The following is a 16,548-nucleotide window of genomic DNA, read 5'->3' as shown; positions in this document are numbered from 1 at the left end:
TTGTAGTGAAGATACAAAGAGTCAACAAACTTAATGATGATTTCCTTAAATTTAAAGGATTTTTCAAATTAATTTAAACCAAGTTGACCTTAGTGAAACAACATTTTCTTGCGTGTAAAGATACCCGTCTGAGGTTGAATCACTTAACATAAAGACAAAACGACTTCATTTGGACAAGGAAAAAACTTTAAAGCGGGAAAAAGCGTTTTCTATATACTACGAAAAATTCGCAGTTCATATGTTAAGGACATGAAATCTTTGGCCTCACTGCAATATTTTTTTCAGTGTATTCTGATAGTTGATAACCATGACGTGACACATCCACGCCCATTTTACATATATAAAATGGCAGGTAAACTTAATTTAGCTCATCTTACTTTTCTCTACGTAAATGCTCATTTCGTTTTCGTTTATGATTGCCAAGTGAATTTCAAATTGATATAGAAAATTATGTATATATTGCGGCGTATAGATTTCGTTGTAATTTTTATTTGTAAAATCGCATAAATGTTCGTTATATTTCGTTTTTCGTTTCGTTTATCACTTTTATAAAAAAAATGCCGAATTAAAAATTCATATCGTTTTAATTATATTCTCATCCAATCGAAGAAATATACGAGGAACGGAAGAATTCTTTACAATGAATCCATTTATTAGCGATTTATAATGATGACTAAATGATTAAATGTGGAAGTATGGCGTTTGCCTCCAACGAATGCGTAGGGAAATCTATATCTCCCATCAGTCGGAGACTCCGAGACCATCTTCATTCTCATCATCATCATCATCGTAGGCATTTTCATTATGATTAATATAATAATTGCAATTTTATTTGAACTTCAACACTCAATCAATGGTGATAATAGTCACCAGTAGTCTGTAGAAATATCGTTTGCGTATGTCTATGAAATGCGTAGTCATATCGACGTTATTTTTTGCTTTGTTTTGTGCAAATTATTAAAAAAAAAGAATAAAAATTTGCATGCATTTATGAAGTTTACTTAGCGGTCTGTGGATGCCGACTGAGTCATCTGGATGGTGGTGGATTCTTTTTTTTTTTACAACCGCCATAAGATAGAGGCTATAATAAGTTTGCCATTGCCTGTGTACTCACAAAGTTATATATTTCCAACCATATAAGGTAAATATATGTTCTTAATCAGAATAATTTTTTTCACGATCTAACTGTGTCCATCTGTTATTGTAATCATACTAAAATCTCCAAATCCAGATAATAAAAATAGCATCAATCACAGAATTAACCCTTCGACTGTTGACGAGGGGAAAATTTTCTATAGAAATAAAATTTTGACAAAGATTTCTATAATAATAAAATTTTGATTAAATTTTCAATAAAAAAAAAACTTATGAAAAACAATTTTTCTTGACAAAATTTCCTATGGAAACAAAATTTTTAAAAATTTTTCAATAGAATATAATTTTGACAAAATTATTGAAATTGAAATATGAAATTATGAAATATGAAATTATGACAAAATTTTCTGTAGAAATATGTAATTTTGAAAAACTTTTCTATTGAAATATGAAATTATAACAAAATTTTCTATAGAAATATGAAATTTTGACAAAATTTTCTATAGAAATAAAATTTTGACAACATTATCTATAGAAATAAAATTTTGACAAAATTGTCTATAGAAATAAAATGTTGACAAAATTGTCTATAGAAATAAAATTTTGACAACATTTTCTATAGAAATAAAAAAATGGACAAATTTTTCTAAAGGAAAAAATTTTTAAAAATTTTCTATAGAAATAAAATTTTTAAAAATTTTTCTATAGAATATAATTTTGACAAAATTTTCTGTAGAAATATGTAATTTTGACAAAATTTTCTATTGAAATATGAAATTTTTAAAAAATTTTCTATAGAAATAAAATTTTGACCAAATTTTGTATAGAAATCAATTTTGACATTTTAACAAAAGTTTCTACAGAAAAAAAAAATAAAATTTTAAAATAATTTTTTATAAATAAAATTTTGATAAAATTTTGTTTAGAAATAAACTTTTGACAACATTTTTACAGAAATAAAATTTTCTATAGAAATAAAAGTTTGACAAAATTTTCTGTACAAATAAAATTATGAAAAAATCTTCTACAGAAATAAAATTTTGACAAATTTTCTATAAAATAAAAATTTTTACATAATTTTCTATAGAAATAAAATTTTGACAAAATTTTCTATAGAAATATGAGAATTTGCCAAATTTTCTATTTTACAAAATTTTCTCTAGAAACGAAACGTTGACAAAATTTTCTATAGAAATAAAATTTTAAAACATTTTCTATAAAAATAAAACTTTGATGGAATTTTCTATAAAATAAAATTTTGACAAAATTTTCTATAGAAATAACACTTTGACAAAATTTTCTATAGAAACAAAATTGTCACAAAATTTTGTATAGAAACAAAATTTTGACAAAAATTTAACAAAATTTTCTATAGAAACAAAATTTTGACAAAATTTTCTATAGAACTAAAATTTTGAAAAAAATTTCTATTGAAATAAAATTTTTATAAAATTTTCGCAAAATTTTCTATTGAAATAAAATTTTGACAAAATTTTCTAAAAAATAAAATTTTTAAAAAACTTTCTACAGAAATATTATTTTGACAAAGTTTTCTAAATAAATAAAATTTTGAGAAAATTTTTTATAAATAAAATTTTGATAAAATTTTCTTTAGAAATAAACTTTTGACGATATTTACTACAGAAATATGAAAATTTGCCAATCTTTTTATAGAGATATGAACAGTAACAAAGTTTTCTAAATAAATAAAATTTTGAGAAAATTTTTTATAAATAAAATTTTGATAAAATTTTCTTTAGAAATAAACTTTTGACGATATTTTCTACAGAAATATGAAAATTTGCCAATCTTTTTATAGAGATATGAACAGTTTACAAAATTTTCTCTAGAAACGAAACGTTGACAAAATTTTCTATAGAAATAAAGTTTTGAAAAAATTTTCTATAAAAATAAAACTTTGATGGAATTTTCTATAAAATAAAATTTTTACAATATTTTCTTTTAGAAATAAAATTTTGACAAAATTTTCTATAGTTTTGACAAAACTTTCTATAAAAGTAAAATGTCAAAATTTTCTATAGAACTAAAACTTTAACAAAATTTTGACACAATTTTCTATAGAAATAAAATTTTGACAAAACTTTCTTTAGAAATAAATCTTCGACAAAATTTTCTATAGAATTAAAATTTTGACAAAACCTTCTATAGAAATAAAATTTTGACAAAATTTTCTATTGAAATAAATTTTTGATACAATTTTCGAAAAATTTTCTATAGAAATAAAATTTTCGCAAAATTTTCTATAGAAATAAAATTTTAACAAAATTTTCTAATAAATAAAATTTTTAAAAAACTTTCTACAGAAATATTATTTTGACAAAGTTTTCCAAATAAATAAAATTTTGAGAAAATTTTTTATAAATAAAATTATGATAAACTTTTCATTAGAAATAAACTTTTGACGATATTTTCTACAGAAATATGAAAATTTGCCAATCTTTTTATAGAGGTATGAACAGTTTACAAAATTTTCTCTAGAAACGAAACGTTGACAAAATTTTCTATAGAAATAAAATTTTGAAAAAATTTACTATAAAAATAAAACTTTGATGGAATTTTCTATAAAATAAAATTTTTACAAAATTTTCTTTAGAAATAAAATTTTAACAAAATTTTCTATAGAAACAAAATTTTGACAAAATTTTCTATAGGAAAAAAAAAATTGACAACGTTTTGTATAGAAACAAAATTGTGACAAAATTTTCTATAGAAACAAAATTTTGACAAAATTTTCTATAGAAACAAAATTTTGACAAAACTTTCTATAGAAATAAAATTTTGTCAAAATTTTCTATAGAACTAAAATTTTAACAAAATTTTCTTTAGAAATAAAATTTTGACAAAATTTTCTATAGAAATAATACTTTGACAACTATAGAAAATATAAATAAAAATTTTGACAAAATGACCTAAAGAAATAAAATTTTTGACAAAAATTTCTATAGAAACAAAATTTTGACAAAATTTTCTATAGAAATATGAAAAGTGAAAATTTTCCATAGAAATATAAATTTTTACAAAATTTTCTATAGAAATAAAATTTTGACAAAATTTTATATAGATACAAAATTTTATACAGAAACAAATTTTTTTCAAAATTTTCGATAGAACTAAAATTGTGACAAAATTTTCTATAGAAATAAAATTTTCGACAAATTTGTCTATAGGAATAACATTTTGGACAAATTTGTGTATAGGAATAAATTTTCTCTAGAAACGAAACGTTGACAAAATTTTCTATAGAAATAAAATTTTAAAACATTTTCTATAAAAATAAAACTTTGATGGAATTTTCTATAAAATAAAATTTTGACAAAATTTTCTATAGAAATAACACTTTGACAAAATTTTCTATAGAAACAAAATTGTCACAAAATTTTGTATAGAAACAAAATTTTGACAAAAATTTAACAAAATTTTCTATAGAAACAAAATTTTGACAAAATTTTCTATAGAACTAAAATTTTGAAAAAAATTTCTATTGAAATAAAATTTTTATAAAATTTTCGCAAAATTTTCTATTGAAATAAAATTTTGACAAAATTTTCTAAAAAATAAAATTTTTAAAAAACTTTCTACAGAAATATTATTTTGACAAAGTTTTCTAAATAAATAAAATTTTGAGAAAATTTTTTATAAATAAAATTTTGATAAAATTTTCTTTAGAAATAAACTTTTGACGATATTTACTACAGAAATATGAAAATTTGCCAATCTTTTTATAGAGATATGAACAGTAACAAAGTTTTCTAAATAAATAAAATTTTGAGAAAATTTTTTATAAATAAAATTTTGATAAAATTTTCTTTAGAAATAAACTTTTGACGATATTTTCTACAGAAATATGAAAATTTGCCAATCTTTTTATAGAGATATGAACAGTTTACAAAATTTTCTCTAGAAACGAAACGTTGACAAAATTTTCTATAGAAATAAAGTTTTGAAAAAATTTTCTATAAAAATAAAACTTTGATGGAATTTTCTATAAAATAAAATTTTTACAATATTTTCTTTTAGAAATAAAATTTTGACAAAATTTTCTATAGTTTTGACAAAACTTTCTATAAAAGTAAAATGTCAAAATTTTCTATAGAACTAAAACTTTAACAAAATTTTGACACAATTTTCTATAGAAATAAAATTTTGACAAAACTTTCTTTAGAAATAAATCTTCGACAAAATTTTCTATAGAATTAAAATTTTGACAAAACCTTCTATAGAAATAAAATTTTGACAAAATTTTCTATTGAAATAAATTTTTGATACAATTTTCGAAAAATTTTCTATAGAAATAAAATTTTCGCAAAATTTTCTATAGAAATAAAATTTTAACAAAATTTTCTAATAAATAAAATTTTTAAAAAACTTTCTACAGAAATATTATTTTGACAAAGTTTTCCAAATAAATAAAATTTTGAGAAAATTTTTTATAAATAAAATTATGATAAACTTTTCATTAGAAATAAACTTTTGACGATATTTTCTACAGAAATATGAAAATTTGCCAATCTTTTTATAGAGGTATGAACAGTTTACAAAATTTTCTCTAGAAACGAAACGTTGACAAAATTTTCTATAGAAATAAAATTTTGAAAAAATTTACTATAAAAATAAAACTTTGATGGAATTTTCTATAAAATAAAATTTTTACAAAATTTTCTTTAGAAATAAAATTTTAACAAAATTTTCTATAGAAACAAAATTTTGACAAAATTTTCTATAGGAAAAAAAAAATTGACAACGTTTTGTATAGAAACAAAATTGTGACAAAATTTTCTATAGAAACAAAATTTTGACAAAATTTTCTATAGAAACAAAATTTTGACAAAACTTTCTATAGAAATAAAATTTTGTCAAAATTTTCTATAGAACTAAAATTTTAACAAAATTTTCTTTAGAAATAAAATTTTGACAAAATTTTCTATAGAAATAATACTTTGACAACTATAGAAAATATAAATAAAAATTTTGACAAAATGACCTAAAGAAATAAAATTTTTGACAAAAATTTCTATAGAAACAAAATTTTGACAAAATTTTCTATAGAAATATGAAAAGTGAAAATTTTCCATAGAAATATAAATTTTTACAAAATTTTCTATAGAAATAAAATTTTGACAAAATTTTATATAGATACAAAATTTTATACAGAAACAAATTTTTTTCAAAATTTTCGATAGAACTAAAATTGTGACAAAATTTTCTATAGAAATAAAATTTTCGACAAATTTGTCTATAGGAATAACATTTTGGACAAATTTGTGTATAGGAATAACATTTTAGACAAAATTTTCAATAGAAATAATATGTTGACAAAATTTTGACAAAATTTTTTATAGAAATACAATTTTTGACAAAATTTTCTACAGAAATAAAATTTTGCCAAAGTTGTATATAGAAATAAAATGTCGACAACATTTTCTATAGAATAAAATTTTGACAAAATTTTCTATAGAATAAAATTTTGACAAAATTTTCTATAGAAATAAAATTTTGCTAAATTTTTTGTAGAAATAAAAAAATTGCCAAAGTTTCTATATAAATAAAATTTTTGAAAAAAAATTTATACAAATAAATTTTTTGAAAAAAAAATCTATATAAAGAAAGTTTTTGACAAAAATTTCCGTAGAAGTTTGTTGACTTTTTGTATCTAGACTACCGAGCTTAAAAATAAACTTAAAAAATGGGACTTGTTTTTATCGCATTATTTAAAAGACGTTATTTACTTGAAACCTAGCTTAATATCTACATGAAATCGAGACGGGACTTGGAAATTAAAATTTGGTTCCTACATTCAAATACACAATACTCAAATTTAAAAGCGAATTGTGTCCTAAAGGTAACCTTACTTCTATTTTTCGCTGTTTTGGCTCGGAATCAATACCAAAATCATTAATGCAAAGACAAAATCTTTGGAACCGGACAAGCTTTTTGGTCCAGTCTATAATGTAAGCTTGTGAACTAGGATTTCCTATAAGGTTATTTAAGGACCAGACAATATCACAGTAGCGTACCCTTAAGATTTACCAATGCCTAATTTTGTGAGCATTCATTCAGTAATCTTCAGATTGAATTAATAAATACTACAAAACAAACAATATTATTTTTGTTTTGGTTTAATGCCCCACACATTGTTTATGTTTGTTTTTTCTTCCTTTTTTCTTAAAATTGTTTTTTTTTTTAATCTTCTGTCACTGTATGACTTACTGACTATTGATTAAAATTCTCCTAATGAATGAGCTTAAATTGCGATTGATGCCCATAAATATGGCAAATGGGCGGATTTCTAGAGAATCGATGAATACAGGGAAAGAGAAAAAAACAATGACAGTCAATTGCCATTAATCGTTACCAATTATTGCTTTGTTGTTGTTGCCATTTATGACAGCCATATTTGATTTGAAATTTATGCAAAATAAAATTCTACTACGTTGCCACTTTATTTCACATTTGTTTTCTCATAGTTTTCTTTATGACATATGGAAGGTTTTGAAAAGGGAAATTTCCAACCAGTTGTTGGAAAATTTATGTGAATATTCCTTTATAACAACAAAACTGAGTTATTGCAGAAAATATTTTGTGCGAATATTCTGGCACGATATCCAGTGGTGTTTATTATAGGAAAATATTAATATTTATTTTAAGGGTTTTTGATCTTTATGATTAATAAATTATGTTAAATTACAGTAAGGTGATAGGTGCAAGTTTTATGGAAAACTTAATGGAGAATTTATTTATATAAAAACCCCCAAAGGTAGGTTTCTATCAGCTTTACTACAGAATGTTGTTAGAGACCATTGCTCTCCTTATAACAAGAAAAGATAAAAGTGTTGGCATACGTAGATGACTGCAAAATGGGCGAGGTGGAATGATCTAGGAAAAACACCCGCAAAAACGAAATAAACTTTCGACGAAAGTTTCTATAGAAATAAAAAATTGAAACATAAAATTTTCACAAAATTTTCTATAGAAATAAAATATTGACAAAATTTTCTAAAGAAATAAAAATTCGACAAAATTTTCTATAGAAATAAAATTTTCACAACTTTTGTGGCAAAATTTCTTATGGCAATAAAATTTTTACAACAATTTCTATAGAAATAATTTATACAATTTCTAAAGAAATAAAATTTTGACAACATTTTCTATAGAAATAAAATTTTGACAAAAGTTTCTATAGAAATAAAATTTTTACAAAATGTTCTAAAAAATAAAATTTTGACAAAATTTTCTATAGACATAAAACTTTGACAAAATTTTCTATAGAAAAAAATTTTGACAAAATTTTCTATAGAAATAAAATTTTGGCAAAATTTTCTATAAAAATAAAATTTTGGCTAAATCTTCTATAAAAATACAATTTTGACAAAATTTTCTATACAAAATTTTGACAAAGTTTTCTATAGAAATAAAATTGTGACAACCTGTTCTCAAAAATAAAACTTTGACAAAATTTTCTATAGAAATAAATTTTGAAAAAAATTTCTATAGAAGACAAATTTCACAAAATTTTCTATAGAATACAAATTTGATCAAATTTTCTATAGAAAAAAAATTGATAAAATTTCTTTAGAAATAAAATTTTGACAAAATTTTCTATAGAAATAAAATTTTGACAATATTTTCTATAAAAATAAAATTTTGACAAAGTTTTCTATAGAAATAAAATTTTGACAAATTTTTTTATAGAATTAAAATTTTGACAAAATTTCCTATAGAAATAAATTTTGACAAAATTTTCTATAGAACACAAATTTAACAAAATTTTCTTAGAACACAAATTTGATAAAATTTTCTATAGAAAAAAATTGATACAATTTCTATAGAAATAAAATTTTGACAAAATTTCTATAGAAATAAAATTTTTACAAAAGTTTCACTAGAAATAAAATTTTTATAAAATTTTCTATAGAAATAAAATTTCGAATAATTTTCTAAAGCAATAAAATTTTTTCAAAATTTTCTATAGACATAAAATGTTGACAAAATTTTCTTTAGAAATATAATTTTGCCAAAATTTCGTATGGAAATAAATTTTTGGCAAAAAACAAATTTAACAAAATTTTCTATAGAAATAAAATTTTGACAAAAGTTTCTATAGAAATAAAATTTGTACAAAAATTTCTATAGAAATAAAATTTCGACAAAATGTTCTAAAAAATAAAACTTTGATAAAATAGAAATAAATTTTGAAAAAATTTTATATAGAACACAAGTTTGACAAAATTTTCTATAAAACACAAATTTGACAAAATTTTCTATAGAAATAAAATGTCATTGTTGTTTCTTTTTTTTTTTTTTTTTTTTTTTTTTTTTTTTGATCTCAGCTTAAAGCCATGCATTGACTAAACTACAAGTGTAGCTTAACCAACAGAGGAAAAGTATGCTTGTCAAATTTATTTGGGCAAAGCCCTATAGACTGCAAGATGGTTGGATGTACAGCTGTTTCGGAATTACCACATTCCTCATCAGCATCCTCTACTTGCAGCAAAACTATCAACCAATTATCAGTATCTGATAATTGGTTGATAGTTTTGCTGCAAGTAGAGGATGCTGATGAGGAATGTGGTAATTCCGAAACAGCTGTACATCCAACCATCTTGCAGTCTATAGGGCTTTGCCCAAATAAATTTGACAAGCATACTTTTCCTCTGTTGGTTAAGCTACACTTGTAGTTTAGTCAATGCATGGCTTTAAGCTGAGATCAAAAAAAAGAAACAACAATAACGATTGAAGAGAAGCCAACAATAACAAACAAAACGAATGAAAATAAAATGTCGACAATATTTTCTATAAAAATAAAATGTTGACAAAATTTTCTATAGAAATAAAATTTTGACAAAATTTTCTATATAATTAAAATTTTGACAAAAATTTTGTATAGAAAAAATTGATAAAATTTCTATAGAAATAAAATTTTGACAAAATTTCTATAGAAATAAATTTTTTACAAAAGTTTCCATAGAAATAAAATTTTTAAAAAATTTTCTATAGAAATAAAATTTCGACAAAATGTTCTAAAGAAATAAAATTTTGACAAAATTTTCTATAGACATAAAATTTTGACAAAATTTTCTTTAGAAATATAATTTTGCCAAAATTTCGTATGGAAATAAAATTTTGACAAAATTTTCTTTATAAATATTTGATAAGATTTTCATGATAGCCGGCTTATGCCGAAATAAATTCGAAACAAACATATCTATTTTCCTATGCCACTGTCAAATCAGCGATTTGAGTGCAGTTGGCTGGGTTTATTTTGAGCGTCTTTTTTGGTTAAGCTACACTTGTAGTTTAGTCAATGTATGGTTTTAAGCTGAAATCAAAAAACATCAATAATGCTTAAAGAACAAAACCAACAATAACAAAACAAAACGAATGAAATAAAATTTTGACAAAATTTTTTATAGAAATAAAATTTTTACAAATAGCTCCTATATAAACCGATCCCCAGATTTTACTTATTGAGCTGAGAGATAATCAAATTTCATTTGATCCGCCAAATATTTGGTACCGGGTGGTTAAATTGTAAGGGCCGATGTTGAATGTGAACCACACCTAACGCCAAGTTTTTTTCCGAATTTTATTTGACATTTCTCTATTTCAGACTTACTCATGTCGTGAATGGGCAGAATGGTTCCAAGAAATGGCAACAGTGGATGATCAATTTTCGAAGAAAATCATCTTCAGTGATGAGGCACATTTTCACCTCACTGGATTCGTCAATAAACAGAATTGCCGCATTTGGGCGAATGAGAATCCAAGAGTGATTGTCGAAAAACCAATGCACCCACAAAGAGTGACTGTTTGGTGCGGTTTATGGGCTGGCGGCATCATCGGGCCGTATTTTTTCCAAAATGAGGCCGGTCTGGTCTTCGCTATCGTGAGATGATAACGAACCTTTTATGGCCCGAATTGGAAGATATGAATGTGGAGGACGGTGCCACTTGCCACACAGCTAACGAAACAATGGCTCTTTTGCGCAACAAATTCAATGGCCGTGTTCACTCACGTAATGGCGATGTCAATTGGCCGCCAAGATCATGTGATTTGACACCGTTGGACTTTTTTCTTTGGGGTTATTTGAAAGAAAGGGTGTACGTCGATAAGCCAGCAACAATTCAAGAGCTAAAGAATGAGATAATTCGGCACATTAACGATAGAATCTCCATTATGCCTCAGCGTCATCGAAAATTTGGACCATCGGATGAAGGTGTTCCACCGAGGTCGCGGCGCCCATTTGGCCGATATTGTGTTCCATACATAATTGAGTAATACCAATATATCATAATAAAATGAAATTACAATAATTTCCTAAATAGTTTGTGTTTTATTCAAAATCAACATCGGCCCTTGACATTTTAACCACCCTTACTAATCCCTCAGAATGTTAATAATGTGAATAAGTTTGAAGATACCTTGCCATTGGTAATTGTTGCCACAACTCACTTAATGTCATTGTGGATGACAGCCTTTAGTGGAATTTCTACGCAATCCATGGTGGAGAGTTCGTAAGATTTCGCCTGACGGAACTTACAGCCTTAATTTGGTTTTCAAACTGACGTTTATTTCTGCGTGAAGAGCTTTGTTAATAAATTGCAAAAAGAGAATGAAAATTCGATAAAAGGGATCTGTGTACCCTAATTTTAAGCAATGAAAATGTTCTTTTTGAATCCGGAAGTGGTGCAAAATTGGGTCAGAGGAAATTTTTACTATTAATTGGTAGATAGATAGAATTGGTAGATTCTCTGGTTAGGACTTATTTCAGGCCATGCTAAATGTTTCTATTAGTCCACTTCTGGATATAGCGGGGGTTCTAACCTTTTAGTAATTTAATTAAATTAAATTTAAAAAATAAATTAAAATTTTAAAATAAATTAAATTTCGTTTAATCTAAATTATCTTAGTCTTTAATGACCAATGTAATATTTAAGTTTACGTTTTCAGATTTGTTTAAATTGAATTATTTGAACTAATTCTTCTTAATTTAATTATTATAGTGCATTCTATTCATATAACAACGCTTGTAATACCATAACAACAAAATGGCATATCACAGCAAAAAATTTTACCCACGATTAAATTTATAGGTCAACTTATAAACAAGAATCACTTACATTTACTACGCACACGTTCCGTTATAGTTTTCTTATCATCTAAAGGTAAATCCAAAATATTATCGGTCGAATGGCTTTTATAAATTTTTTTCATGAATTTCTGAGGTTCAGCATCTTCTTTGATCTCTTTTGCACGAAGGATTTCTGCCTCGGATACAATCTGAAATGATAAAATGAAGACAGTAAGACAATTAGTTGTATTGCTTAAATGATGACGTGAGGTGGAATTCATAAAAAATGCTACTTTAAATTTTAAAGAATTATTATTGAGTACATTGTTCATTTGTTGACACTTTGTAATTATCAACTGTCGCTGATAGCAAATTTACACTTAATTTCCATTTTGTTTATACACATACTGTAAATGTTTAATAAAAGTTTCACTCAATATGTACATTAAAGAATTTCACAAACGTAGATACCGCTCCCTGACATTCGATTGCTCGTCATACCTCAATAATTTTCTCTCTCTATCTCTATTACACTATGTAACAAATATAAAGAATCTATAATTATACAATACATAAGTCGTGGGAAGCTCGGCTCCTAAGCATAAGCGTGAGAGACCACTGGGTGTTAGGGCTAAGCCCCCTCCAAAAAAAATTAATGTTGGTCAAAATCTATTAATCGACTTTTTATAGTGAGCAACATCCACTAATCGAATTTTAACGGAAAATCGAAAATACGAATATGTATTGAAAGGGGAATATGATGCAGCTCTTTGTTTGTTGAAACTGTACAAAAAAGTTGAAAATCACGACGTCAAATATCGCAATAAGTGGAATATTCAGAAATTTAAAAAATGTAGGAAAGTCAATATTTGTAAAAGTCGACATTTTGCTCAGGGGCTGGCCCTGAGCACGTTTGCCACTTGTGCCAAAAATATTCTACCAAAATTTGAGAAAACAAAAATCTATCAAATTTAAAAAATTTGTCAAAATCTTATTTCTTTAGAAAATTTTGTCAAATTTTTATACCCTCCACCATAGGATGGGGGTTATATTAACTTTGTCATTCCGTTTGTAACACATCGAAATATTGCTCTAAGACCCCATAAAGTATATATATTCTGGGTCGTGGTGAAATTCTGAGTCGATCTGAGCATGTCCGTCCGTCTGTTGAAATCACGCTAACTTCCGAACGAAACAAGCTATCGACTTGAAACTTGGCACAAGTAGTTGTTATTGATGTAGGTCGGATGCTATTGCAAATGGGTCATATCGGTCCACTTTTACGTATAGCCCCATATAAACGGACCCCCAAATTTGGTTTGCGAGGCTTCTAAGAGAAGCAAATTTCATCCGATCCGGCTGAAATTTGGTACATGGTGTTAGTACATGGTCTCTAAAAACCATGCAAAAATTGGTCGTAATCGGTTCATAATTATATATAGCCCCCATATAAACCGATCCCCCGATTTGGCTTGCGAGGCCTCTAAGAGAAGCAAATTTCATCCGATCCGGCTGAAATTTGGTACATGGTGTTAGTATATGGTCTCTAATAACCATGCAAAAATTGGTCCACATCGGTTCATAATTATATATAGCCCCCATATAAACCGATCCCCCGATTTGGCTTGCGAGGCCTCTAAGAGAAGCAAATTTCATCCGATCCGGCTGAAATTTGGTACATGGTGTTAGTATATGGTCTCTAACAACCATGCAAAAATTGGTCCACATCAGTCCATAATTATATATAGCCCCCATATAAACCGATCATCAGATTTGACCTCCGGAGCCTCTTGGAAGACCAAAAACCATCTGATTCAGTTGAAATTTGGTACGTGGTGTTAATATATGGCCTCAAACTCCCATGCAAAAATTGGTCGGTATCGGTCCATAATTATACATAGCCCCCATATAAACCGATCTCCAGATTTGAACTCCAGAGCCCCTTGGAAGAGCAAAATTCTTCCCATTCGGTTGAAATTTGGTACGTGATGTTAGTATATGGTATCCAACCATGCAGGAATTGGTTCCTATCAGCCCATAATTATATATAGCTCCCATATAAACCGATCCCCAGATTTGACCTCCGGTGCCTTTTGGGGAAGCAAAATTCATCCGAGCTGCTTGAAATTTGGTACGTGGTGATCGTATATGATATTTAACAACCATGCCAAAAGTGGTCCATATCAGTCCATAATCATATATATCCCCATATAAACCGATCCCGAGATTTGGTTTTGGAGCCTCTTGGAGGAGCAAATTTCATCCGAGTGAGTTGAAATTTGGTATATTGTGCTAGTATATGGTCGTTAACAACCATGCCTAACTAGGTCCATATCTGTCTATAGTTATATATATCCCTCAGATAAATCGATTTCCAATCACACAAAAATTGGTCCATATCAAGTACATAATTGTATATAGCCCCCATATAAGCGACCCCCATATTTCAATTCTGGCTCTCTACGTGCCATGCAAAAAGTCCATATCGATTCGTAATTATTTGTAGACTTAACTATACATAACTTTTTTGTCTAATGTATACCACGTATGGACTAACTCACAATTTAGAAAACGATGTTAAGAAGTTTTAAGATACCTCAACCCAAGTAATTCGATTGTGGATTACAGTCTTTCGTAGAAGTTTCTACGCAATCCATGGTGGAGGGGACATAAGATTCGGCCTGGCCGAACTTACGGCTGTATATATTTGTTTTTCTTTATAAAATTTTGTCAAAATTTTATTTCTATAGAAAATTTTGTCAAAATTTCATTTCTTTAGAAAATTTCGTCAAAATTTTATTTCTTTAGAAAATTTTGTCAAAATGTTATTTCTTTAGAAAATGTTGTAAAAAATTTTATTTCTATAGACAATTTTGTAAAAAATTTTATTTCTTTAGAAAATTTTGTCAAAATTTTATTTCTTTAGAAAATTTTGTAAACAATATTATTTCTATAGAAAATTTTGTCAAAATTTTATTTCTATAGAAAATTTTGTCAACATTTTATTTCTATAGAAAATTTTGTTAAAATTTTATTTCTATTGAAAATTTTTTTAAAATGTCTATAGAAAATTTTGTCAAAATTTTATTTCTATAGAAACTATTGTCAAAATTTTATTTCTATAGAAACTATTGTCAAAATTTTATTTCTATAGAAAATTTTGTCAAAATTTTATTTCTATAGAAAATTTTGTCAAAATTTTATTTCTATAGAAAATTTTGTCAAAAATTTCATTTCTATTGAAAATTTTGTTAAACATTTCATTTCTATTGAAAATTTTGTTAAAATGTCTATAGAAAATTTTGTCAAAATTTTCTTTCTATAGAAACTTTTGACAAAATTTTACTTCTATAGAAAATTTTGTCAAAATTTTATTTCTACGGAAAATTTTGTCAAAATTTTAGTTTTATAGAAATTTTTGTCAAAATTTAATTTTTATAGAAAATTTTGTCAAAATTTTATCTCTATAAAATTTTTTGTAAAAATTGTATTGCTATAGAAAATTTTGTCAACATTTTATTTCTATAGAAAATTTTTTTCAAAAATTTTATTTCTATAGAAGTCTTGTCAACAAGTTCTATGTTTTCGAGCTTGAGATCTAGAACTTTCATTTAAAAGTTAAGACCGAAAAAACACAAAAACACATAAACTTTTGTCAAAAGTTTCGAAGTACGTCTTAATTGGAGAGGAATATTTTGCAAAATCTACCAATAAATCAAGAACTCTACCAAATATGGCAACCGTGTATACAGCATTTTCGTTTCATTCATTAAATATCATTTTGTTGCATAGTGTTATACTTGCAATCAATATAGGTAATGAGTAAATAAATGCATTATAGAGATGAGACTTTTAGATTGTAATTTCATACGACGTTTGTGGAGTTAAGAAATTTATGGACTGAAAAAATGGCTTGAAAAGGAAGATTACACTAAAAAAAGAGTGTATAATCTAACTGTTAATAGCCAATTCCTTCTATTTCTAATGGAGAAACAACACTCACTCATAGTAAATGTCAACAACATATAGTTCAAAACTCAACTGTAGTACAATTTTTATGTACACAAAATGTTCATATGATTTATCAAAATTGAAAATATTAAGTCTTCCGGTTAGGTACGGTACCATTTGGAATATTGCGTTAGAAAAAATGTTTTTGTACAATTGTTTTATCATGTTGGTCACAGTATTTCGTTGTTAAATATCTCCATGAACTGTCAATGCATTACGAGAAAATAAATCTTTTGAGACATACTTAAGACAAAAATTTTTAAAATTTAACAAATATATGTTTTGAAATGAAAGCGAGTTTATTTTAGCTAAATAACAACGACGACGGTGTTGGTTTTTCATTGTATATTTTG

General features: G+C 25.4%; 1 protein-coding gene across 1 annotated transcript in view; it reads right to left on the bottom strand.

Annotated features, from left to right (window-relative positions):
• RhoGAP18B (Rho GTPase activating protein at 18B) overlaps positions 1–16,548 on the bottom strand; it is a 111,339-nt gene that overhangs the window by 20,473 nt on the left and 74,318 nt on the right. The window contains exon 3 of the mRNA XM_075303257.1: positions 12,234–12,393. Within this exon, the coding sequence (XP_075159372.1) occupies positions 12,234–12,393 (160 nt within the window). The remainder of the gene's footprint in view (positions 1–12,233; positions 12,394–16,548) is intronic.

This window comes from Haematobia irritans, chromosome 3, assembly GCF_050003625.1.
Source record: "Haematobia irritans isolate KBUSLIRL chromosome 3, ASM5000362v1, whole genome shotgun sequence".
Taxonomy (NCBI): Eukaryota; Metazoa; Arthropoda; class Insecta; order Diptera; family Muscidae; genus Haematobia; species Haematobia irritans.
This window is presented reverse-complemented; position numbering and strand designations above follow the sequence as displayed.